This window comes from Tenrec ecaudatus, chromosome 10, assembly GCF_050624435.1.
Source record: "Tenrec ecaudatus isolate mTenEca1 chromosome 10, mTenEca1.hap1, whole genome shotgun sequence".
Classification (NCBI taxonomy): Eukaryota; Metazoa; Chordata; class Mammalia; order Afrosoricida; family Tenrecidae; genus Tenrec; species Tenrec ecaudatus.
The window spans coordinates 127,353,977-127,377,848 of record NC_134539.1 but is presented as its reverse complement, the minus strand read 5'-3'; the positions used below and the strand labels follow the sequence as shown (position 1 = coordinate 127,377,848).

Below are 23,872 nucleotides of genomic sequence, written 5' to 3'. Positions count from 1 at the left end.
CAAATAAAATACTATTAAAATAATTTAATGTGTCTTTAGAGTTTGTTTACAGGTAGACTTTTGATATCAGTATATGTATACAACCCCACACATATTTTAACATTGAGGGACTTATAACTATCACAGTTAATCATATATAGAGAGAGATTTCATGGTACAATTGCAACCTAATTATTTACATGGTACAATCAATATAAAGCAGTCCTAGATCTTAAAAGTAAAACAAATCAGAATTTGAAGAAAACATGCAATCTCTGAGCAAGTAACACACCTCTTTCATGTTAAGCTCTAAAAATAATGACTATTCACACTGAAGGCAAGTAACACCAGTGGTTTGAGAGATTTAATAATCAACCTGTTCAGTCTGGTGTACAGCCAAAAATAAACATCAAGTGTTCAAATGATACAAGTATGAAGGGCCAAAATTTGGACGCAATCTAATGAATTAAACTGTACCATTAAGTCCATGCATATATATATATATATATATATATATATATATATATATATATATTTGAAGCTAAACAGTCACTTACTACTATCAAACTCTTAAGAGTTTGGTGGCAGTCAGTCTTAAGTAGGCATTCTTTAAGTAGATTCCTTACGGTAAAAGCTAAACCTGTTTTCTCCATTTTAAGTGTGGTTAAGGTGCCGGGGCGTGGAAGGAAGCAAGCTGAACCATCACCAGTACACAATAATTAAATACAACATAGTAGAAATATTTCATCTCTGAGAAGTCAGATACATGATTTTTCAAAAATCACAAATGAGACGCAGATTTAGTTGCTGACTTCAATGATAGCCTGGAACTGGCAATTTATGCCCATCTTTAGCTTCAAAAAAAGTATAAGAAAGAGTGATGAGATCAACATTCACCATTCTTGGATCTTCAGCAAATTCAGGATCAATGTAGAAAAACACTGGCATGTCTACTTCCTCTTGTGGATTAAGCCTTTGTTCTTCAAAACAGAAGCACTGAAAGTTATGGAAAGATTGTTAATGACACAGACGATCACCGTAAGAGAAACTTTAAAGAGTGTTCATGTATCGGTTTTCATAAGCACACCTTTAAATAGAGCGGGATCTCTATTTAAACTAATGGCAACTTTCTATGTCACATGGTGTTTTGTTTTAGGGATTGAGAATCACCAAATGATTTTTTGGGTAATGTTAAAAGCAGATACCCATTTGGTTTGTTTTTAATCTGTTCATAGCTGGTGGAAACAACGGGGGAGGGGAAACTGCTTGATATTTAGAAAAAACATGTTCAGAAATACAACTATCTACTAAAACACTGTAGCAAATTGAGAACTAACCCATTTCATCCTTTAATGTATTCTATAAAGTTTGTGGTTAGGTATACCTGTATTTTATTGAAATACTGTCCAGCTTCAAATGGTACAACATTGTATGTAGAAATTCCGATGACTGGTTTGTCAGTAGGGTTCTTAGCTTTGTAAAATGCCAGTGCCGTCTCTCCTGGCACTACCTATTTTAAAGAAAATACATATTACCAATATTTTTTCCTATTCATCAGATGAAAATACCCAGTGTAAAAGTAATAAAGGGGCAGTAAAATAAATCCATGAGTATTACCTAAAAAACAGCTGTTTCAAATTTTATTTGCTTATCAGTGAAGAGCCAATGCTCTGTTATGCATTAGTTACAGATTATCCTCTTGCATATCTGCAGTCTTCAAAAACAATAATCTGAAAATTAAGTTATAGAAAATGTGTGCATGGACAATCCTAGCGTATCACAGCTCAACACCAAATTCTTGGTAACACACTTGACAATTGTATGATTAACTTATGAAAACAAAAACCCAACAGTTTAAGGGTAGCACCATTTCACTCAATTTAAAACCAGGGTAATCTTAATGTAACCAAAGAGCTTTAAAACCTTTGTTTGAAGAAAAAAATTTTTTTTTTAAATTCCCAAGCCTATCATTTATATCCAATCAGCCATTAACAAGCTGTGTACTAACTACCATGTAACCGGAACAAATATTCAAAGTAAGAACTTCTAGAATCCAAATGTTGAGAATCAGTCATGTTTACTTAATCAAGGAAAGTACTATGCGCTATTTTTACTTTTTGAATAGAATTTGAAATTCTTTCTAGTTAACCCTCAGTTAATGAAATCATTTCAGTAAAACCTTCCTTAGATTCAAGTTAGCCAAGATTATAGGTACAAAGTCTTACTTTATTATAACACGGCTAATAGGACATGGAGTCCTGGTGGCTTAGTGGTTACCCTGTGGGCTACTAAATTCAAGGTCAGCAGTTTGAAACTACCAGGCATTTCTGGAGAGAAATACAGGGCTTTCCACTGTCAAGAGTTAGTCTCAGAAACAGAGCAGCTCTCCCTCGTTCTAGGGGTAGCTATGAGGCGGCATCGACTCAACGGCGAAGGTCTTCAGTGCTTTTCCTTTTTTGGAGGGGCAAGTATACTTTCCACGTAAACCAATAAACTCCTTTTCATTGTAACCAACAGTCTTCGCTATTTTTCCTACATCATCTACCTCTGAAGACAAAAAAACCAGCTATGTGCAAGAGTAGCTGCAGCTACTTCTGAAATTAGTTACCAGGACTACTTCATGAATTCCTGGTATGAATCCTATAAAAACAAATGACATTTCCATCTTTCAGATTTCGTTTACTGTAATACCATACACCGTAAAAGTTGAAAGTATATCCTGCTATAGCAGACGTAGAACACCATCAAAACATCATCTGCAGGAATACAAACTCCAGTGATGAAATCTGTCTGCATGTTGAAGTGAACATGAGTGTGTTCTGCACTAGGAAACAGTTCAAAAGAGGAAAGGAAGTTTTACCCGGAAAAGAACCCTGTATTAACTGCCTTAGCCACTCACGTATATTTCCGTTTGCTGAGGTCTAAAGTTCCACTGGAGACTTGCATGCACATCCGCATTAAAGGTTACTTTAATAATGCGATCCTTAACAGGCACCATGTTTTCAATCTGGTCAGATCCATGGCCAGCTACTGCTGACCCTCCAAGTCCAGTAGTCTAGAAAAGATAGGCAAATAGCATGTGTTAGTCAATACCTCTAGGTGCTGAAGATGTACTGAATATTAAATTTCAAAACAACTTCAACTATGTAATTAACTTTAAAAATTCTGTTGTGTATACTATTACCAATTCTGGTGTTTGGATAATTAAACAAATATTACATTAGGAAAAAATGCCACATTTGAAGCTAGGGAGCAGACACTCAGCAAAAGAAGAAAAAAAATAGGCATTTGCTTATTTAATAAGTCAACTAAGCTTCCCTGTCATGCAACATAACAATATAGCAGCCGAGTTTTTCAGCACATTTTTAATGCAGTTTTTGTAGTAAAATTAGGTGCCCCCGCTGATATTCAGGTTGGTGTGTACTCAAGTATATACGGTAAATTACATTTATAACTCTTAACAATGTATTAGGGCAAATTTTTATAGACTAGAGTGGACTAGTCTACTTTTAAAAAGATGCTGTTTGAGTTATTTCTTTTCTAGAATTTTTGAGTCATTCAAATAAAAAAACACCTAAAACAGGAACATACTCGCAAAAATATTCATTAATGTCATCTCCCTGACAGTCTTGGACTATAGTTCTTTCCAATTTTTAAGGTCAATGCCTCAGAAACCTAATCCCCCTCCACACGCACACAATTTAAAGGCAGGCGAAAGCATGAAACAATCCAAGATCTAGTTTCGTCCTACCCCTCACTCCAAGAACTAATTTGAGCTATAGTGTTTCTTACCTATAAGACCACTGTACTGTCTACATAACTCATTCCGTATTCAGGTAAGTGCTGTGATTCCAGTAAGTCTTAAGTTCTTCCCCCTGATTCTTAACTCCTACTCCTGGACATTCTGATGCTAACAGCTAAGTCTCAAAACCTAATTTGTGACTCTGCATGGAAGCACAACTACCCAAGGTTTAAGCAACAACCAACACGGGCCAAATGGGGCTCACAGAATGGATGTGCTCATGTAGACATTTTAAAAAGACACATGTACGAGCAGGGAAGGTTAGGCAGGCTACTGGAGTTACCAGAGGGCAGACTTCAGACCTTCTAGGCGTGGCTATAGCTTAACAGACCCAACAGCACATTGCATTGGGCAAATTTGGTGCCAGAGGTCTTTTTAGTGTTCAAAGGCAAAGATGTCACTGTAAAGACTGTGGACCTCTGAACTCAAGCCATAGCCCTTTCAAGAGCCTCACTGTGCATGCGAAAGCCAGACAATGACTAAGGAAGATGGAAGAATTGATGCCTTTGAATTACACGGGTGCCAAAGCGTATTAATTATACAGTGCACTGGCTTGACCAAAAAGTCTGTAGTACACACACGTCATGGGGAGGGCAGGTCCCTGCAGAAAGCAAAGTGCTTGGTACGGTGCAGGGTCATCTCAAAGCGATGGCTGACTCGGCGGCTGCCGCCATGGGCTCAAACCGAAAGCTTGTGAGGCCGGCCGGGTCGGAACCAACCGACTCAAGGCACTCAGCAATGAGGGCGTTTTAAAATTTAGAACCGCGGTGGGTGTCACCCGACCGCGATCAGGCCTTGGGCCCGCTCTGAAGCAGCGCCAATGACTTCCTTGGAGGGCTCCTGAGCCCGTTGCCTCTCAGGTTAAATCCACGGCCGTGAACCTTGACGGATCGGCCCTTCCGGCCTGGACACCGCGGAGTGACCGCGGCCCAGGGCTCTGTCGCGCACCTGCGACCCTCCGCCGGCCCCTACCTGGCAATAGAGCCGATAAAGGGGCACCGCGGCGTAGGACGCCCCCAGCATGGCCACGGCGGCCGCGGTCACGTACGTGAGGACGGTCTTGTTGCGGCGCCGCCAGGCCTCCTCCTGCGCGCGCGTGAACGGGTTCGTGCTCTTCGGCCGCCGGGGCGGCTGCAAAAGCAGGCCCCGCGCCTGGCTCCGGAGCCCCCACGTCCCGAGCCGCCTCAGTCCCCCGTCAGGAGCTCGGGTGCCACTCCGCCACGGGCGGAGGAGGGGCTCCAGCCTCAGTCCAGCCGTGGTCAGCGACGCGGCGCGACCCCAGCGCCCGGCACACAGCTCCAAGCTCCTCCATGCCGTGAGCCAGAGCCCTCCCATAGCGTGCCGAAGCCCCGCCGGCCTCGCTGAGGGGAGGGGCCAAGTCTCGCGAGGCTGGCTCTTCTCGCGAGACTCGCACCGGCGCCGCCGCCGCAGCCTTCGCTACGGGGCGCCTCGGGCGGCGGCGCTGGAAGGCGGGCTACGGAGGCTCGGTTGCCAGACGGCGGGTAAGTTCGCGTTTTGCTTCTTGACCGTCCCTCCTCCTCTGCGTCCCGCCAGTTGCACGCAACGTACGCGGAGGGCCATGCTTTTCGCGCCTCCTCGCGCGGGCTCACCGTCCCAGGGCGGGTGCGCTGGGTCTTCGGGGACTCCGCTCGCCTTTGTCTCCACGGAGCGGTCCCCAGCGGCGGCTCTCGCGCGGCCCCTCGGGCTCGGCTTGTCCTGGGCGCCTGCCCGCGACCTCAGGGCGCGTGATTTGGGCTCAAGGGTCCGATCACCTCCCCCAGGAAGCCTTCCTGAGTGAGCCGCAGCCCGCCCTCCCAGCTCCCCGGGACGATCTGCTGCCCTTGTGCTGGTCGCTCAGTGAGCATCCCCGCTTCTGGAGCGGGGACGCGCCCTCGCGACCGGGGTGGAAGGGTTACTTGGGGTAGTGCAGCGAGTGAGAGGTTCATCTTGCGGAACAAAACGAAACCCTTGCGGGCTCGGACAGCTTTCTTCGCTGGCCCCAGCTGACAAGCCTGGACGTGAGGGGGACAGCGGCATAGCCCATTTCACTGTAGCAGCAGGCGTCTTTCTAGGAGCGATACCGTGGTGGCGAAGAGCGCAGCTTCTGGGGTTGGGCGCCTTTGGATCGTCCCAGCGTCCTCACTGCCGGTCCCGTAAGGTTAGACCCGGGGAGCCACACCGACCGCCTTGTTTGTAAAATGAGACTCAGTAATGGATGAGAATATGCATGCCCAGTGATTTTCCAGGACCTGAGGTAGGGATGGTGATCTCATTTTAGAGATCTGGACAGTAAGCCTGAAAAGCCAAGCAACTTTAAGACATTTCAATATTTTGTATTGCGCTCTCAGTGCAGGTCGGACGTCTTTCAGCACAGGTCCCGGCAGCCAAGCTGACTTTCATGCTGGACTGGTATGTGCATCAGGGGTTCCAGCCACAGAGGCAGTCAGGAAAGAATATCAAGTAGCATACATAAATAAGGGCATTTCAGACAAGGATCAGTGGAGTGAAGATAGTGGAATATGGCCACGTGATGGTGGGCGTTGAAGGGAGGGGTAACCAAGTCTTTTCCGAAGAAGGGACATTTGATCCTAGTCCTGAGTGGTAAGGTGCCGCCTTCGCAATTCCGGTGCACGCAAAGGCCCAGAGACTAGAAGAGCTCAATATAATTGAACAACAAAAAGGAGGCCAGTGTGTTCCTAGCTGAGTGGGGAGGGGAGTGGTGGGGAATGAGGAAAAAGCAGGTAGGCAGGGCAAACTAATGCAGCGCCTGTTAGGCCATGCCCAAGGTTTGGGTTTTATTCTATAAGTAATAGGAAGCTGTTGGGGTGCTTTAAGCTTGCAGGTGACATCATCTTTCAACTTCTTTTTTTTTAATATTGGTTACTTCATGAAAGTGGATTACAGAGCAAGAATGAAAGTGGAATGTGAATCAATTATGTTAGGGTTCTGGAGTGGGTTTAAATACCTTGGTTCTTTGCTTGGCTGGATGGAAGAATTCATACCGAAGCCTGTTTTGTAATTCAAGCAGGTTTTTATGAAAGTTTCAGGTTTTACAGTCTCAAAGGGGTTCACAAGTGGGCAAGAGCAACCTGGGGTGGTGAGTGGTTTGGAATCCCAGGGATGGAGTGGTTGAAGGGGCAAGAGAGCCAGAAGCCTGAGAGTGAGGGGACCAGAGCAGTGAGGGGGGGGGTGGGGAGCATGCCTGAGCATGCTTCCTGCCTTTATTCTAGCCCACCCCCTGGCTGGGGGAAGGCATGGCGTGGTTGAAGGTATTGGTTGACCCCATTGGCTGGGTTGAACCCACCTGGGTGATGTCCTGAGCTTATGCCTAGTTTGGACCACTCAGGTGTATCTCCCACCTGGCTAGGGGTCTTGAGTATGAGCACGCTCAATTTGGGGTCTTAATAGGCATCTAGTGATTGCCTGTTTTCTTCCCAACCTCCTCTATGGGGGGGTCTGTGAAGGCATGGGAAGGATAACCCCCTGTCCCTAAATCAGCTACTTAGCAAATACTCTAGTCCAAGTGAGGGATGGTGGTCACCTTGGTACAGTAATTGATTAACTTGTGCTCACTGGCCCAGAAACTTATTGAGCCAATAGACTCCAGGCCTCTTCCAATTCTCCTCTGGCACATTTGCCCTAAAAAATTCCAAAAATCTGTGCTGCTACAAACATATTTGTGTGGTGGAAAACCTTTGGCATCCTATGTACCCGGGTTCTTGTTCCAGATTGCCAGCTCCTTCAAATTAAAACCTCTCATCTTTTAATTTTCTTCCAGTGTAGACTCAAGCCCCATGTCAATGTCAATGCCACTGAAGCCCGTAGTATGCTCTTACTGCTCACTCTTTTCCCCATGTAACTTGATGTATGGCTGTATGAATGTTTCCGTGATAATGCTTTCTCTTGGTCTCTCCATTTCATTTTCCTCTTTTATAATTGCAAAATCCAACAAATCCATTCCAAATGCAATGATTTGACAATGATCAGGTCGTGTTTACAGTGTGGCTTCTTTATTGAAACAGCAGTTACGCATCATATTGGGCCTTAATATGAGCTGACAATATGTGCTTATGAAGGATTTTCAGATCACTGAATATTTTTGCTGATTCCTTTACATTGAGTGTACTCTATGGAATAAAAGAATATCCTATAATTTGGTCTCATAACATTTTTATTTTTGAAATCACAACATCCATAAAAGCTACAGAAATAGGACACTGATTTCCCACCTATCTTTTATGCAGATTTGTTAGTCTTTACCATTTCTGCGCTATTTAACTAAAATGGCACACCTTTAAATGGTTTATAATGTTCATCGTAAAATGATGTCTGCAAAGTGAACAAAGACATACATAAACCATAGATATGTAAGTAGATTTGGGGGTCGTACTTAATTCTAGCCCCATCTAAGAACAATTAGCTCTTATGACGTGGCTGTACTCAATATTCACCCTCATGAAGAATCACTGAAGAAATGGGTGCTATAGGAAAGTGGAAATAAACCAAACGGTGCCCACAGAAAGCACGGCATCTAGAGCAGTGGTTCTCAACCTTCCTAATGCCGCAACCCTTTAATACGGTTCCTCGTGTGGTGACCCCAATCATAACATTATTTTCGTTGCTACTTCACTGCCATTTTGCTACTGTTATGAATCAGGCGACCCACAGGTTAAGAACTGCTGATCTAGGGCCTTAAAGGTTTGTCTTCAAACAAGCAGCCATCTAAGTGAGGTGTCTGTCAACTAAGCCCACATGAAAAAGCACACTAGTATGCATGGTCCAAGGGTTGTAAATAATAAAAGTCAAATCTGAAGGAAGGAATGGTATCAGCTTAAACTCTGAACACCCACTCTGCAGAAGGCTGTGGATGGCCATGGAAGCCCCAAATCCATTTCATGTAAAACAGCTACTCTGTCAAAGGGCCTTCTAGGACACTTGGAAGACCCCTAACTCAAAGCAACCTCATTGCGGTTTGGCTCTCACGAGTTTTACTGCTTAAGAGTAGCCAAAAATGTGTTATTGATAAGTACATGGTGTACCTCTCATGTTGAACTAATTGGTAAATAAGCGTTTGGGGAGAGGTTCTTTCTGACTGTACATATTCTGTGCCTCTTCAACTTTTCTCCGGCCAGCTTCCAGTCCATTACTGATTCTCCTCTGAATGCGATCTTACGAAGAGGGATGGATGCCAAATGATTTTCCAATTTCCTCACACTCCTAGGCTTATAAATCGTTGTTCCGCTGTTAACATAGAGCCTCCCCTTTGAGAGGTGAAAAATGGAGGCGCAGACAGAGAAAGAATTTAGCCAAGAATGTGAAGTTGAGAAAGATTTTATTGAGGGAAAGAACTCTGGGGAGGAAAGGGAGGGCAGAGAAAGGGGGTCGCGCGGGTTCGGCGACCCAAGCAGTTAGGTCAAGGAAATCGTGCTCATCAGTGGGGCAGTGAGGTATTTGTAGGATTGGGGTCAGGGAAATATGCAAATGAGGTGAAGAGAGCTGCTGGTGCTTGTGCCAATAAGGAGAAGGGAGGCTTCCTGGTGCTGCAGCTGCAGAGTCTGAGTCTTTCACAGACCAGCTTCTCGGAATGCAGGGGGAAGAGGCACACAGTCCAGCTCTGGCTCTTGGGGGTGGGGGTGGGTGGGGATGGTGGATGGAAGGGGCTGCATGGTCCCGACCTGGCCCAAACACCTTTCTCCATAAACTAAGCCCAGCTCATGCCAGCTTTGGGCTTTTCTCCTAAAGGCAAAAGACAGTTTTCCAAGGTTTTTAAGGAATATGTTTCTTGTTCAGATCTGTGTTTGAGAAAGGTGACTAGTATCAACATTGAGGACAGACTAGAGCAGTGTTTCTCAACCTTCCTAATACGGACGGTTCCTCATGTTGTGGTGACCCCCAATCATAAAATTATTTTCATAGCTACTTCATAACTATAATTTTGCTACTGTTATGAATCAGGCCACCCCTGTGAAAGGGTCATTGGAATCCCAAAGGGATTGGAATCCCACAGGTTGAGAACCGCTGGGTGAGAAGGAGATGGGGGAGGTATTAGAGGCATAGGAATGAGTTAAGAAACTTGTAGGATTTCTGGTGAACCAGGAAAAAAAAACAAACACCGATAAGTCAATTCCAACTCAGTGATCCTATAGGCTAAAGCAGAACTCCTGAGACATTACAAGACTGTAATCTCTACAGAATCAGTTGGCCTCATCTTTCTTTGCAGAGAGGCTGGTGGGTTTGAACCACTGACTTTGAGGTTAGCAGTCCAATACTTAACCTACCAGAAACCAAACAACTCACTGCCATTACCATTAGCCAAATAACACATAGTGACTCTATGGAACAGAGTAGAACTGTCTCTCTGGGTTCCCACGACTTTAAATCTTTATGGGAGCAGATAGCCTCATCTTTCTCCAACACAGTGACTAGTGGGTGTGAACCACTGACCTTTCAGTTAGCAGTTCAGTGCACACCCTACAATGCCACCAAACCAACCAAAAACCAAGCTCAGTGTGGTCGAGTCTATTCCAACTCTTAGCAACTCTGTAGGATAGCGTAGAACTCTCCTTTTAAATCTCTACAAGAATAGCCTCAGCTCCCAGGGAGCAGCTGGCAAGTTGGAAATAGCTGGTAGGTCGGGACCGCTGACCTTGTGGCTAGCAGCCTTCAGAAGAGGTCCTGAATTCATGCAGTGGGAGTGGAGATGAAAGGTTAAAAGTCGACTCATTTTGGAGGAAGAATACATAGGATCTAATCCCGTGTATGTTTGTCCAACATATTTCCGCTGCTGAGTATCATGTACTAGTTTGCTTGTATTTTTCTGAGTGTGGCTGGTTATTCTGTAATGGGCACATAAGCATAATACCATGATGGTTAATCATGGAAAATTACAAATGTCATACAACTGTGACATTTAAGATTTGATCGCAGCCTACGGCTAAATCGATGAACCATTATAAAAGACTAACCAAAGAAAATAAACGGCCTTGTTTTCAGAGACTTTGGTCATATACCCTTTAATGGGTCGAAACACCTGCTGTCATTGTACATTGAATGCGTTCTGTCTTTTTTTGTGGTACCCAGTGAGCTGTGTGTTTTGTGACTGTTGGTTTTTCTTGATTGCATCCCACGATAGGATCTAGGAACAGAATTTAAATGAACTCTGGAAAACTCCTGTGACTTCCAGGCCTCTCTCCTGCCCGATTTTGCCCCGGGAAAGAGGATGGAAAGTATCAGAACATCTTTCAAGCAGTTTTCTGGCCTTTCCCAGAGTTGGGCAAATGCTATGTGTCCACTCCAAGATCAATGAGTAGCATTCTGGAACTGCTTAGGCTTTTGAAAGAAAAGAAAAAACCAAAACACCAGCCGAAGAAGTATTGCCTTTGGGCACAGAACAGAGAGTACAGTGGAATAATAAAATAACCCTTCAACTGAACTTTTGTCTCTTGGTTTCTGGAAACTTCCATGTTATTTTAAAAGGATCCTTTAAAGTCTAGCCCAGTGAGGGGAGTCATTCCCGATTTTGCCAGGGCTATGATACAGTCAGTCCTGTTTGTGGTTGGCTGCCTTCACCATAACAGCCTCATGCACAATGCGACCACACCTGGAAATTAACGTTTCGATGACAAATAAGTAGCCATCTTGATAAAAATATATCTGTGATAAAGTCTTGTCACCGGTTGCCAGTTTTCAAATTGAGAGCTCTTCCCCCACCCCCCTCTTTTGGTCTCTAAGTATAATTCTGAATATATAAGTCTGACTTATTTATAAGAAATATTTACATTCAATAGTAGCCACAGAAGTGAGTCAAATGGCAAGCATGTCTAACTTGTCAGATCCTGACGCCTGGCAGATTATTCCTGGAGAAGACAGCACCGTCCGATCTCCTCTTGAAAGGACTTCTTCCCCTTTAATTCCTCGCTAACGTCTGACTGTCAGCCATCTCTGTCCCCATTTGTGGGCCAGACTGATCTTATAGGTGCATTCAAAAGAGAAAATCCTTCCTTTAAAAAACAAAATTGAGAATGTTTCTCATTTAATTAGCCTAACACAGAATTCTTCATCTATAGAAATAAGAACTTTTAACGATATGAAAAAAGTGGGATGCAGAAGATTTCAAGTGACTGCTCACAATCAGGCAGTTCATGGTTAGCAGACATGGAACTCATGCAACATCTTGACCTCTAAGTCAGCTTAAGAATGCAAATGTCCGGTGGCAAGGACAAAGCCGTAGCTTTGTTTTTTAAAGCAGTCTTTAGAAGGTACGGCATTTCCACTACCTTATCTCTCAGAAGAAATTCAACATCAATAACTTTGTACTGTGAGTCTCTTTTATACCAGAAAAGCACATTTTATTTCTTTTTCTTGCCTGCCAATTTGCTTACAAAGAAGTAGTCATAAATTATATAAACTACATAGCAAGTGTTTTTGGTGATCACCAGAATAATATATGTTCTTTCACCCTGCAAAATTTACAAAGGAAAATGAAAGAGGATGGCACACGGCAAACTGGCGTTAAATCCTCTGTGAGCTTTGCTTTTCTTGCACTCCCTCTCTAACCATGTAAAGCTCTCACACTCACAGTGCAAGAAAGTGCACCGCACTAAGCTGGTGGCCCTGCAAGGACATCCAGGCGCTCTTGCAATGGCTTTTAGCAGAGCACCTTCCTTATGAGTTATTCGTTATGCATGCCCTTGTTTGCCATCATCTAGGGTGTGAGATTGCTATTGCGCCCACGGGCTTTTCATCACTGTTAGCGCATCCACCTGTTCTTTTTCCCACTAGGAATCTTGTCACGGTTGCAGTGGTTCTCAACCTTCCTCATGCCGCGACCCTTTCATACAGTACCTCGTGTTGTGGTGACGCCCCCAACCATAAAATTATTTTCATTGCTACTTCATAACTGTAGTTTTGCTAATGTTAGGAACCGGGCAACCTCTGTGAAAGGGTTGTTCTAGCCCCCAAAGGGGTCGCGGCCCACAGGTTGAGAACCGCCGTCAGAGCCATAACTAAAGCACCATGTAGTTCTTTGACCCACAGGAAATTAGCTGCCACACTTATCAAGCTCTCGTGAGTGAATTATCTTTGCAGTGGCAGCACAAGTTTTCGAGTTGATTTTTATAATAAGCAAGATGGATTCGTCTTTAAAGTGTTAAATAATATGCACTTTTAGATATAAACCAACATTGAATTGCAGAGTTTAACATAAATATAACAAATCATGCCTGTTTTCCCTCCAATTGGTTTATCGGTAGCATTGAAACTAAAGACATAATTGGTAGACTTGAAGAAGGGAAGGAGATTAATTTTTATAAAATAGAGCACACGATGCTTTCCAAAAGTAGATTTCATCAGATACAAAATGAGATACTTAGAAAGTCATTATGTTAATAAAAAGATAAAATAACTAGAAACTAAAAAAATGTGCAAGACCTATATAAGAACTTTAAAACATTATTGAAAGGCCAGAAATAATGAGAAGATTCACATATTGAAGAATGTAACCAGTGTCACTAAATAATTTGTATGGAAATCATTGATCGGGCACCTAAACTGCATAAGCAATCCCTGCAAGCACAATACTCCTGTGCTTTACTTAGGGCTAGATTCAAAAGTCAGCATCCGTACAAAAATGGAGGATGGCCACGTCAGCTCACCAATTGGAGAGCCGCATCATGACGTGACCACCAGACAACTGAAGACCACGGTTCCGTCCAGTTGACACACGTGTTAACCATTATAGCTTATTACAGCTTGCATCACCCTGGCATCACACTCGTTGCTGCCAGACACACAGGTGATGTGCAAGATAGCCCGAAAGTAGATAAGTACAGTGGTTGTAAATGCTGGAACTCAGATAACAAGATAGTTGTCAGGTGGGGCATAGAGTGAAATGTTATTTTAAAAGGCAACTATACCATTGTTCTCAAAAGAAGACTCAAACATACTGAAAGCCATGTTAGGTTCTTGAATAGGAAGCTTCAGCATTATGAAGCCAACCAAGACTTATTCAAGTTATTTGTAAATTTAACATGATTTCATAGCCAGCATTGTTTTGTTTTTAAACAAAATAAAGGGATTCTGAGACACATTTCTAAAAACCAACCCCAAAATATCCAGGGAAACTTTCCAAGGAGAGACAGAAAAACAATGATTTAAAAGGGCTTAGGGAGCAGAGTTTGACGTCACCAAGGGGAAGGAAAATCACCGTCAGCAGCATCAGCTGCCCAAAGCCAATTCCTATGAGACATGCTTCCACCCTTCCATCTCCCTCACCAATTCTAACTCCAGCCACCCATCCCACAGCATGCTCTGCTTCTCAGCCAGGCCCAGGACGTAATTGCAGCGACAGCCACACAGAACTCATGGGCCATGTTCACAGTTGTGGTGTTGACCATGGGAGTTCACAGGTTACCGTTTGCTAGACGTAAATTATATTCCATCACGGCAGTTTCATCAGGTTAATGTCATTTTTTGTCAAAATTATTTTTAATCTTTCTCCCTTTTACATTATTTTTGCTGTAGTGGGAAGAACTAGTTTCAGAAAGCATTGAATGCCATTGCTCTGAAAATACAGGTTATTCGCTCTGCCACTCAAACACCATCTGCATGATGGGCAGGTTTTTTATTTGATGGAATTTCTCATTAGACGGATGAAGACTGGTTTCATGAGAACATAAGAGATTAGTACATCAAATTCAAACCCTGCTTAAATAGATTCAACTCATAAAATAACATTCCCCCCAGTGTTCTACTTTGCTGGTCAGATGACCTATTTTTTTTTTCCCTTTTATGATTCACCAGACCGGAACCACAGTCTACTTTCCGTGAATGTGCCCAGGTGCAGTAAAAGAACAGAATGTGTTCCTTCTGTGTCACTCATAAGTCATGTGAAGTCGTGTGTGTGCGTGTAACTTTTATCAACGTCCAGCTGATGAAGGCCTTGCTAGCATCTAGTATAAAAAAGGCGGGAACAGGAAATAGGCAAGACTGGGGGACAGAAAAGACATCTTATCGTCTTTAATGAAGTGCCAGTGGGCACCCTTATTCATTGAAAAACAAAAACCCATAGTCAGATGGCTACGTTTAACCCATTTCCATTACTGGGGAGAGCTTAATCAATACTGTTACTTTTATGCAAATTTAAGAATGACATTGGCTCACTGTCACTCATCCTACTTGGAGAATGCCAATTTGCAGAACAAACTTTCTGTATAACCTAATTTCCCAGCATGCTGTAGTAGAAAAAGAGCACGAGTTGGGAGACAGGTGAAAAGCATTCAAATCGCCCCTCTCCACTGTTCAGTAGTGAGACTGCCATAGGCTCCAACTTAACAACCCTGTGAGGGTCGAGCAAGACAGGGAAGTGTTTCATTCTGTTGGACACTGGTTCACTGTGAGTTTGAACTGACTCCACAGCACCAACAAAAACAACTGTTTTGTTTTGTGGTTGCGGAGAAGTTACATAACTTCTCCATGACTGGGTATTGCTTCGTGTAACATTGAGCTAGTGACACTTGCCTTCCAGGGGACCTATAAGAGTAAAACCCACTGACATGGAGCTTTCCATATTAGTTTTTAATGATGACTTCTCCATTTAGATTAAAAAGTCTTTCTTGGGGCTCCCCTGGTACCCTGTGTGACCTTCTGCCTGAGCCTGGCACACCCTCCTGAGGTCCGTGCATTTAACTGTTTCTGGAGCTGGCTCTGGTTTTGATCACATCTCCAACAGTTAGGGTACTGCAAAGCATGTGCTTTTGTAACTTAAAATTATTAAATGCTTTAAAATAGATATATGTTTTTTAATGTCCTGTCTGTGATGCTTGGCATTCGATGGAACCTGTTATTGTCAAGATTTAATGTCGATGCATTCTTTTGACTGGGGTGTGTTCCGTTACACGAGTATGGCATTGCCTAGTTAAAACAAGTCACCACTAGATGGGGATATAACCTTGACCATACTGAAAAGAAAACCTTTCTATATTCTTCAGACCTCACTAATGATACTCACTGCAACCTTTTAAGCTAGGTATTGCTCTCCCTACCTTAGTATGAGGTGTTACCAAGGAGCTGTATAACTGTTGTAAGAGTAGATAGCCAGTATGAGCAGTATTGCCATTTGAACTCAGCTTGCGTTGCTCCTGTCCGATGTTTTTCCGCCAATACCAAATATGGACGTATTTAGCACAGTATGTGACACGTGGTGACAATAAATGATGCTTGCTATTATTATCATTATCAGTCCTCCTCTGAGGTTTGAGAGTCTCCTGCTACATGAATTGTGAAAGCATTCTATAATGAACATACTTTTATGGTCCCATCAGTCTTTGGACAACTGCCCTAAGGTTTAAGATTTTCAGCCCCTCCCGAAAGTTCCTTTGCTTTGCGCCAGGGAGTAAGTAATGGGTAAGGCTCTTGCTTCCTGGTCCTTGGACTAACTCTGTTTGCACTGCTTTTTTTGCTTGCTGGCTTTGTTTCTCTGGCTCCCATGGGTCTGCACACCTGCTGCTGCTGAAAGGTGAAGCAAGCATTTCCCCCAGACCAGGCTTCCCCTAAGGTAGTTTGCTCACTTCCCCAGTGTTCATTCAACCTCTGATTTCTTCTGATACAGCAGTTCGAAAGGAGATGAGAGCTTGAGTCAATGCCCAGGATTTAAGGTCCCAGAATTTGGGGTTTCTCGGTTGGAACCTTGCTGGGATTCCTCCTGCATCTCTAGCCACCATTTCCTAGAGGAGAACTTTGCTGCGAATCAGTGACTCACGTGCTAAGTTGTGTGTTCCTGCAGACTCTCAGAGATGCGGCATGGCACCTCTGTCACCAAACCTGTTTCTGTACATCACACCGCTCACACTTTCAAATGGCTCTGAAGCGTTCCCCTGCCTTTCAGCTTCTGCAGTCCTCTGACCCAGTGTCACCCCATCATGTCTAGTTGCTTTTCAGAAACACAACATGCAGGGAATTTTCAAATGCTGATGGTTCTTTTCCTGTTTACATGTTAACATTGTAGGTTTATACAGTGTGTAATGCTTTGCTCTCATATCAGTGGGCTCGTAGGGAGAAAGGAGATGAATTCCAAGGTCAAGTTGCAATATTAACCGGGCAATTAGACTTAAAACTGTCGAAGCTTTATTCATATATAATGTGCAACAAACAGTATATGTTTAACATGTATGATCGAGTAAGTTTCGATATGTCTATACCTGCTATGCCATCAGCACATTCAGAATAGTCTCCAAAATTTCCTTGCGGTCCTATGTGCTTGTCAGTCCCAAGGCAATCAGTGACCACTTGTCCGGACTCGTTCGGGGGTGATCAGGAGAGAACGAAGGCTTTGTGAGGGAGACTTGTGTGGTAAACTAGAGAAGAATAGAGCATCTGTTGACTGGCCATCCAGTGCAACCTTTCCATAGACATCTTGAGTAACAAGTCAGATTTAAACGTTGCAAGGACCTTGTTAAGTTGGTGATGTTACCCGGTTGGATCTATGAAGAAACCGAGGCCTGGAGAAGCCCAGAAGTTCGAAGTCACCCAGATCCAGCTGAGCCTCAGGCTGGTGATCTAGGCTCCCAGTATTGGACAGAGTAAAACAGCTACTGACTATTTGCCATTGAGGTGGGGAAGGCGCACGTCCTCGCTTCATTTCGTGAATAGGAAGTGGTCCCAGGATGCTGGTGGCTCAGTAGCTAAGTGCTTATTGCAAACTGGAAGGTCAGCAGATGGATCCCACCAGCCACTCTGGGAGGAAGACTTGGTAGCCGAATCACTAAGATCTCGCCCTATAAGAGCATTATATTCTGCCCCATGGCTAGCCATGCGTTGGAATCTGCTTGGCAGCAATGGGTTGGGTTTGATTTTTGGACTAAGTGATCTGAACGTCTTCTCCAGTTTAAGTTTCTGTGCTTCATGCATACTTTCTTTTCACTCGGGTTTCACAGGGTTTTTAATTTAATTTTTTAAATCATTTTATTGGGGTCTCATACAACTCTTATCACCATCTATCCATCCATCCATCCATAGTATCAAGAACATCAGCTCCCCTATCCTCCCTCCCTCATGAGCCCTTCATAATTTTATATATTTTTTCATGTCTGACACCTGTGGTTCTCAACCTTCCTAATGCCTTGACCCTTTAATACAGTTCCTCATTTTGTGGTGACCCCAACCATGAAATTCTTTTCATAGCTACTTCATCAGTGTCCTTTTGCTACTACTGTTACGAATCAGACAACCTCTGTGAACGGTTCGTTCGACCCCCAAAGGAGCCGCAACCACAGGTTGACAACCGCTGTCTTATACCAACTGCTTTCTCCCTTTACTCACTTTTCTGTTGTCCATCCCCTGGGAAGGGGTTATATGTAGGTCATTGTGATCAGTCCCCTCCTTTTCTCCCCAACCTTACCCTTCCCCTCCTGGTATCTCTATTCTCATTATTGGTCCTGAAGGGTTTATCTGTTCTGGATTCCCTGTGTTGATAGCTCTTAGCTGTACCAGTAAACATGCTCTGGTCTAGCTGGTAAGGTAGAATTGAGGTCATGATAGAATTAGGGCCATGATAGTGCGTGGACGGAAGCATTAAAGAACTAGAGGAAAGTTGTATGTTTCATTGGTTCTATAACTGCACTGTGACTGGCTCATCTCTTCCTTGTTGTGACCCTTCTGTAAGGGAATGTCTAGTTTTCTACAGATTGGCTTTGGCTCTCCACTCTGCACTCCCCTTCATTCACAATGATAGGATTTTTTTGTTCTGGGTCTTTAATGCCTGATACCTGATCCTATTGACACCTTATGATTACACAAGCTGGTGTGCTTCTTCCATGTGAACTTTGTTGCTTCTCAATTAGATGGCCGCTTGTTTATCTTCCAGCCTTTAAGACCCCGGATGGTATATCTTTTGAGAGCCGGTATTGGGGGCACACGGGAGAAGGGAAGGCGGAAGAAAGAAAGTGGTGTCAACAAACCCAAGGAACCATAGGTGATCTAAAATCAATGGCAAGGAGGGTTTAGGAGGCCTGGTGGGGCTTCATCACGGGCAATATAACTGAGAGGAATCACTGAAACCCAAGTAAAGGTTGAACATGATAGTGGGACAAGAGGAAAGTGAAAGGAAATAGAGGAAAGAGCTAGGAGGCAAAGGACATTTAGAGAGGTCTAAATACAGGCATGTACACATGTAAATATATTTATATATGACGATAGAGAAATAGCTCTATGTGCATATATTTATAGGTTTAATATTAAGGTAGCAGACGGATGGATATTGGGCCTCCACTCAAGTGTTCTAATCACCTGGCATTCTGTGATGCTCACCTTCCCAACATGATTGCTGAAGACAAAATGGGTGCATAAGCAAGTGTGGTGAAAAAAGCTCATTCATATTTTTCATACAGAGATAGTAAACCTCTGCTTAATATGATTTGTCTTAATTAAATGAAACTCCACTAGTTTCTGTAATTTTCAACAGGGAGAGTTTATGAAACATTAAAATCATCTAATTTTTGTCTTTCTTCTTTGCCCAGGCACACTCCATAGGAAGCTCATAGAGTGCGATGAGTCAGAGAAATAAAGACTCTGCAGGGGCTCCCTCAAGATCATTGGTGAGACAATAGAAGCATCCACTGTCTCCAACAGTATCTTCTGTAATTATCTTACAGACATTTTCACTTTACTTCCGAGCCTTGCACTCACAAGGGAAATTTCCCTCACTCCTGATTGTGCTTCTTAAGCTTACTACTTGTAGAAGCCATAATCGTTTCCTAAATAGTTCAATTTTGTTAGCAGATGCAGATCTTACATGTATAAATACACACATGCATGCATCTAAATACATTGTGTGTGTGTGTGTACGTGTAAAGAGAGAGCTGTGTTCACACTTCTCAGATGTTACCAGAAATGATGGAAGTGCCATAGCCCCAAATATGTAAAATTTATCTAACCTCGATACAGAGGCATGGATTATTTGTCTGCCAACTACATGGAGTAATGCTTTTATGCACACTTGGAATCCAATTTGATTATTCTAAGACCTAACTTTTTTTTTTTTTCTTAACTGCTTTGCCAATCTTAGAAAAAGATTTCTGGATTCTTCATCAAGATCGTCCTTTACCAGCTGTTACATCTCAGGCTGCTGTGGTGAAAAGCATGGATAAAAATACATCTGCCGGGACATCATCCAGGCTACTTGAAAAGTAATTTTGAAATTAAATTTCACTCTTTCGGTATTCATAGTTTAAAATTATAGAATACTGATCATTTCTTTTAAAGTTTTTTTATTTTTACAAGCCATATGTTTACTGTGGCTTAGGCTAGTAGTATTATGAAAATTGCTCAATACCCATCTTCAAATGCAAATCCGTGTATGAGATAGATTCTACATTCTCTTTTAGAACTGTATAGGGATGACTTTAAATGTTTATTAGAATTGGGGCATATACAGTGTTTTGATTTCTGTATAAAAGTCATTGGATTTTGCTGAACAACAAACCACCCTAAAGTGCCTTGCAACACACATATTTTTCTTATGGTTTTGTGGGTTAGCTAAGCAGTTCTTCTCCTTTACGCCAGCGATGCAGGATGGCCTCCTTTACATGTTCTGGGACCTCACCTGGGAAGGCTGATCTAGCTGAGATCTCCTTATAGATTGTCTCTCACTCTCCTGGAGCAAGCTCAGACTTTTTCACATGATCATGGTGCTATTCCCAGCAAAAGGACAACTGATTTTCAAAGGCCTGTTCCTCACACTTGCTGGAATCTTCGGGACAAAAGCAGTCCATGAAGCGGGGCCCAAATGAAAGGGGTGGAGGTACAGACTTCACTTTCCGATGGGCGGAGCAGGAAAGTCGTGTTCCAAAAGTCACATTGTTAATGCGAATGCGAAGAACTAGTGGCGGTTTTGCAAACATCTAACACAGAGCAAGGTATTTTCACAGAAACCTTGCTCTCATTTCTAGTCTTCACTCTGACCTATTTCTTCTGCAAATTACCACTTCTTTTTAAAAAAATACTGGTTTTATCAACACCTAATTCATATACTGTGCAATTCAACGCTTTGAATATATTAAAAAGAGTGGTACTGTCATCACCACAACCAATTTTGGAACTTTTTAAAAAAATTTTTGTACTTTGTTATTAATTTCTTGTTCCCTCCAACCTCCCCTCTTATAACCCTAAGAAATTATTATTCCAGTTATGTGTATAGATTTACCTCTCTGGGATTTGTTATAAAGAATATCATGCCGCCCCAAAACACACGCACCAAAAACCTCCAACAAAATGAAATACAGAAAAACCTCAACCAAAACTAAAGCAGAAAATAATAGACACTATCGCAAATTAAAGATCGGTCAAAAGGGAAAGCAGATACGATGCTAAAATGTAACCCGTGTACTACTTCACTTCATGATGCACTCTGTCAGCGCTCAGTCACTCACTTCCCTGATCGGTGGGCTGAAGAAAGTTAGCAGAAGCTTAATCCTGTGAAGACTCTGCAAGTGGATTTCGCACCAGTGCTCCCATCCACAGCCTTCTGCAATCTGCATGCAGAACTCAAACTTTAATACAACCCCTTTTGATCTTGGATTTTATATTTATAATACTTGGATCACATAGGCTGGTGTGCTGCTTCCACGTGAGCTTAGCTGACTCCTCACTTAGATGGCTCCAAATCATTTGATACAGATCTTTTTTCCTTTTCGTAGCTACATAGTATTCAATCTGTGCTGGTCAGGGTAGACCAGAGAAACAAATCCAGGGAGGCTTATATGTGTATAAGAATGAGCTCTATGTACAGGAACAATTGAATATTGGGAAAACATCCCAGCCCAGTCCAGATCAAGTCCATAAGTCCTCTTCAGACTCATGAAACATATGCAATGACACCAAATACAGGAAGATCACAGGCCAGTGGGTGGGAAGTCTTGTGGATCCAGTGGCATTATAAGCATCTCAGCACTGGCAGGGGTCTCCACATGGCTTCTCCAGCTCCCAGGGTTCTGGCTGCATCAGGGTAGCTTCTTGTGGCTTCTCATCAGAGAGTGAGCCGAAAGAGTGAGTGTCTCCTGCCTCCAAGGAGGAAATACCACTGTTCCCAAAATCCTCAGGAGAAGGCCATGCCCACACAGAGGCCTCATTGGCTGTATCCTGATTGACAGCTAGACTCCACCTCTATACTCTTAATCCTCAAATTGACACCAGATTAGGTGACTACCACACTATCCTGTAGGTGTGCCTTTCTCTTTCTCTCTCATTGCTATTGATGTGATTCTGATTCATAGCAACCTTGTAGGACTGAGCAGATAGAACTGCCCCATTGCAGTTTCCAAGGCTGTAGATCTTAAAAGAAGCAGACTTGCATCTTTCCCATGGAGTGGGTAGTCAGTTCAAACCAGCTGCTCAGTTAGCAGAGCAAACAATTAACCTACTGTAGTCTGTTTAATTAATGCCTTAACCGTGATTATTTCCATTGTTTCCAGTCTTTGGTGATTGCAAATTCTGCCACCATAAGTGAGTGAGTGATCTAGCATATAAGTCATTCCGAGATTAGACTTGCTGGATCAGAAGGTAAATTCTTATTTGACATTACCCAGTTTCTTCTTTAGAAATGATACTTAATGCATGTTCACTCTTCTCCCCCAGCTTTGCCATCAGATACTTTGATGAAATTTTAAGGTATTGTTGATCTGATAGGTCTTTCAACCTGTACTTATCTTAAAGTTGAGTCGCAGGATTATTATTAATAGCAAAAACTTGTTTAAAAGTACCGGATATACTCAAATATAAGCCGACCCGAGTACAAGCTGAGGTTCCTAATTATTACCTGGGAAACCAGAAAAACTGATTGACTCGAGTATAAGCCTAGGGTGGAAAATACAGAAGCTATTGGTGGGTTTCAATAATCGAAACAAATGAAAATAAAATTACTAAAAATTGAGACGTCAGTGGGGTAATATATTTAAATATTTATTTTAAATAAAAAACAAATAAAAGGACAACAAGTCATTTAACATTAGTAAACCAGCACAATAAGTGGAAAATAGGTTCAACAAAAACAATAAGGTATCAACAATGATACCTTAAGAGTACTATTCCCTGAGTTCAATCAGCAACCGAGCCAAAATGTAAAGAGTTAAAATCCTTCAACACTGGATTCCTCGTCATCATCCGTATCCCAATGCAGAGCTTCCGCTGGTGTGAGGTCATCATAGACGGTGTCCTTACTGAGATCGCCGTCATCACCATCACTGCTGTCATTTTCATACAAAGCGCAGTTTTCACTGCCATCCATAGCATTACTAATACCACATTTCTGGAAGGCACGTCGCACCTTATCTTCTGTAGTGTCTTCCCATTGCAGCTCGAACCCACTTTGCTATGAACTCTATGTCAGGCTTCATGACATTTCCTCCTTTTGTTAGTCGGGCTTGACCAGATGACATCCATTCATGCCACTGACCCGTGTTATCAGCCGAACCCCAGTTTTGAAAAACTTGGCTTATATACGAGTATATACGGTAAGTAACCTAATGTCTTACCAGCACCGCAAACCAAGCCCAGGGACACTGAGTAGTCAGCTCCCAGTCTTACATAAGGTTTCTGAGACCAAAACTCTTTACGAGAGCCGCCAGCCTCTTGTATTCTTACCAAGCGACTTGTAGTAAAAACTTGCTGCCATTGAGTCAACTCTGACTCATAGCAACTCTGCATGGCTGACTCCAACTGCTTTTTAGGGTCTGCGAGGCCGAGTCTCATGTTATCAAGACATGCTTTCCGGAGAGGCCAGTCCCCTGGAAAAGGAACATCGTACTTGGTAAACTGGAAGGGCATTGAAGACGAGGAAGACCCTCAGTGAGGTGGACTGACTCTGTGGCTGCAACAGTAGATGCAAACTTGACAACAGTTGTGACGGTGCGGCCCCAGGCAGTGTTTCATTCTCTTGAACCATGTCTGAGTAAGACCCGCTTGAGGGCACCCGGCCACGTTGCTTACCCAGAACACGGAACGTAGTGAGTGAGTTGCAGAATCCGTTTGACCTGTAAAACTCCATCTTCCGACCCAGGCGTCTAGACAGGCAACTGGGCAATCTCCCTTTTGGAGAATTCT

At 43.1% G+C, this 23,872-nt stretch overlaps 2 protein-coding genes across 13 annotated transcripts in view; one reads left to right on the top strand and one right to left on the bottom strand.

The window, feature by feature from the left end:
• Positions 1-9: 9 nt before the first annotated feature.
• Positions 10-5,151, bottom strand: COX11 (cytochrome c oxidase copper chaperone COX11). Its single transcript, XM_075561586.1, has 4 exons — positions 4,754-5,151; positions 2,879-3,034; positions 1,364-1,489; positions 10-975 (listed from the first exon to the last, which is right to left on the bottom strand). Exons 1-4 carry the CDS (start codon positions 5,114-5,116, stop codon positions 793-795), a joined length of 828 nt encoding a protein of 275 aa, XP_075417701.1. The 5' UTR covers positions 5,117-5,151; the 3' UTR covers positions 10-792.
• Positions 5,152-5,199: 48 nt separating this feature from the next.
• The window catches only part of STXBP4 (syntaxin binding protein 4), a 178,566-nt gene continuing 159,893 nt past the window's right edge, over positions 5,200-23,872 (top strand). For 8 of the 12 annotated variants that reach the window (XM_075561576.1, XM_075561573.1, XM_075561570.1 and 5 more), the window contains exons 1-3: positions 5,200-5,283; positions 19,294-19,371; positions 19,842-19,962. Coding sequence is in view for 9 of the 12 variants with exons in the window: in XM_075561573.1 (XP_075417688.1) it covers positions 19,916-19,962 (47 nt within the window). In the remaining 3 variants the exon portion in view is untranslated. Of the gene's footprint in view, positions 5,284-5,682; positions 5,940-19,293; positions 19,414-19,841; positions 19,963-22,245; positions 22,334-23,872 lie in introns of those variants that run through there. The other 4 variants (XM_075561575.1, XM_075561572.1, XM_075561571.1 and 1 more) reach the window with 4 other exon arrangements.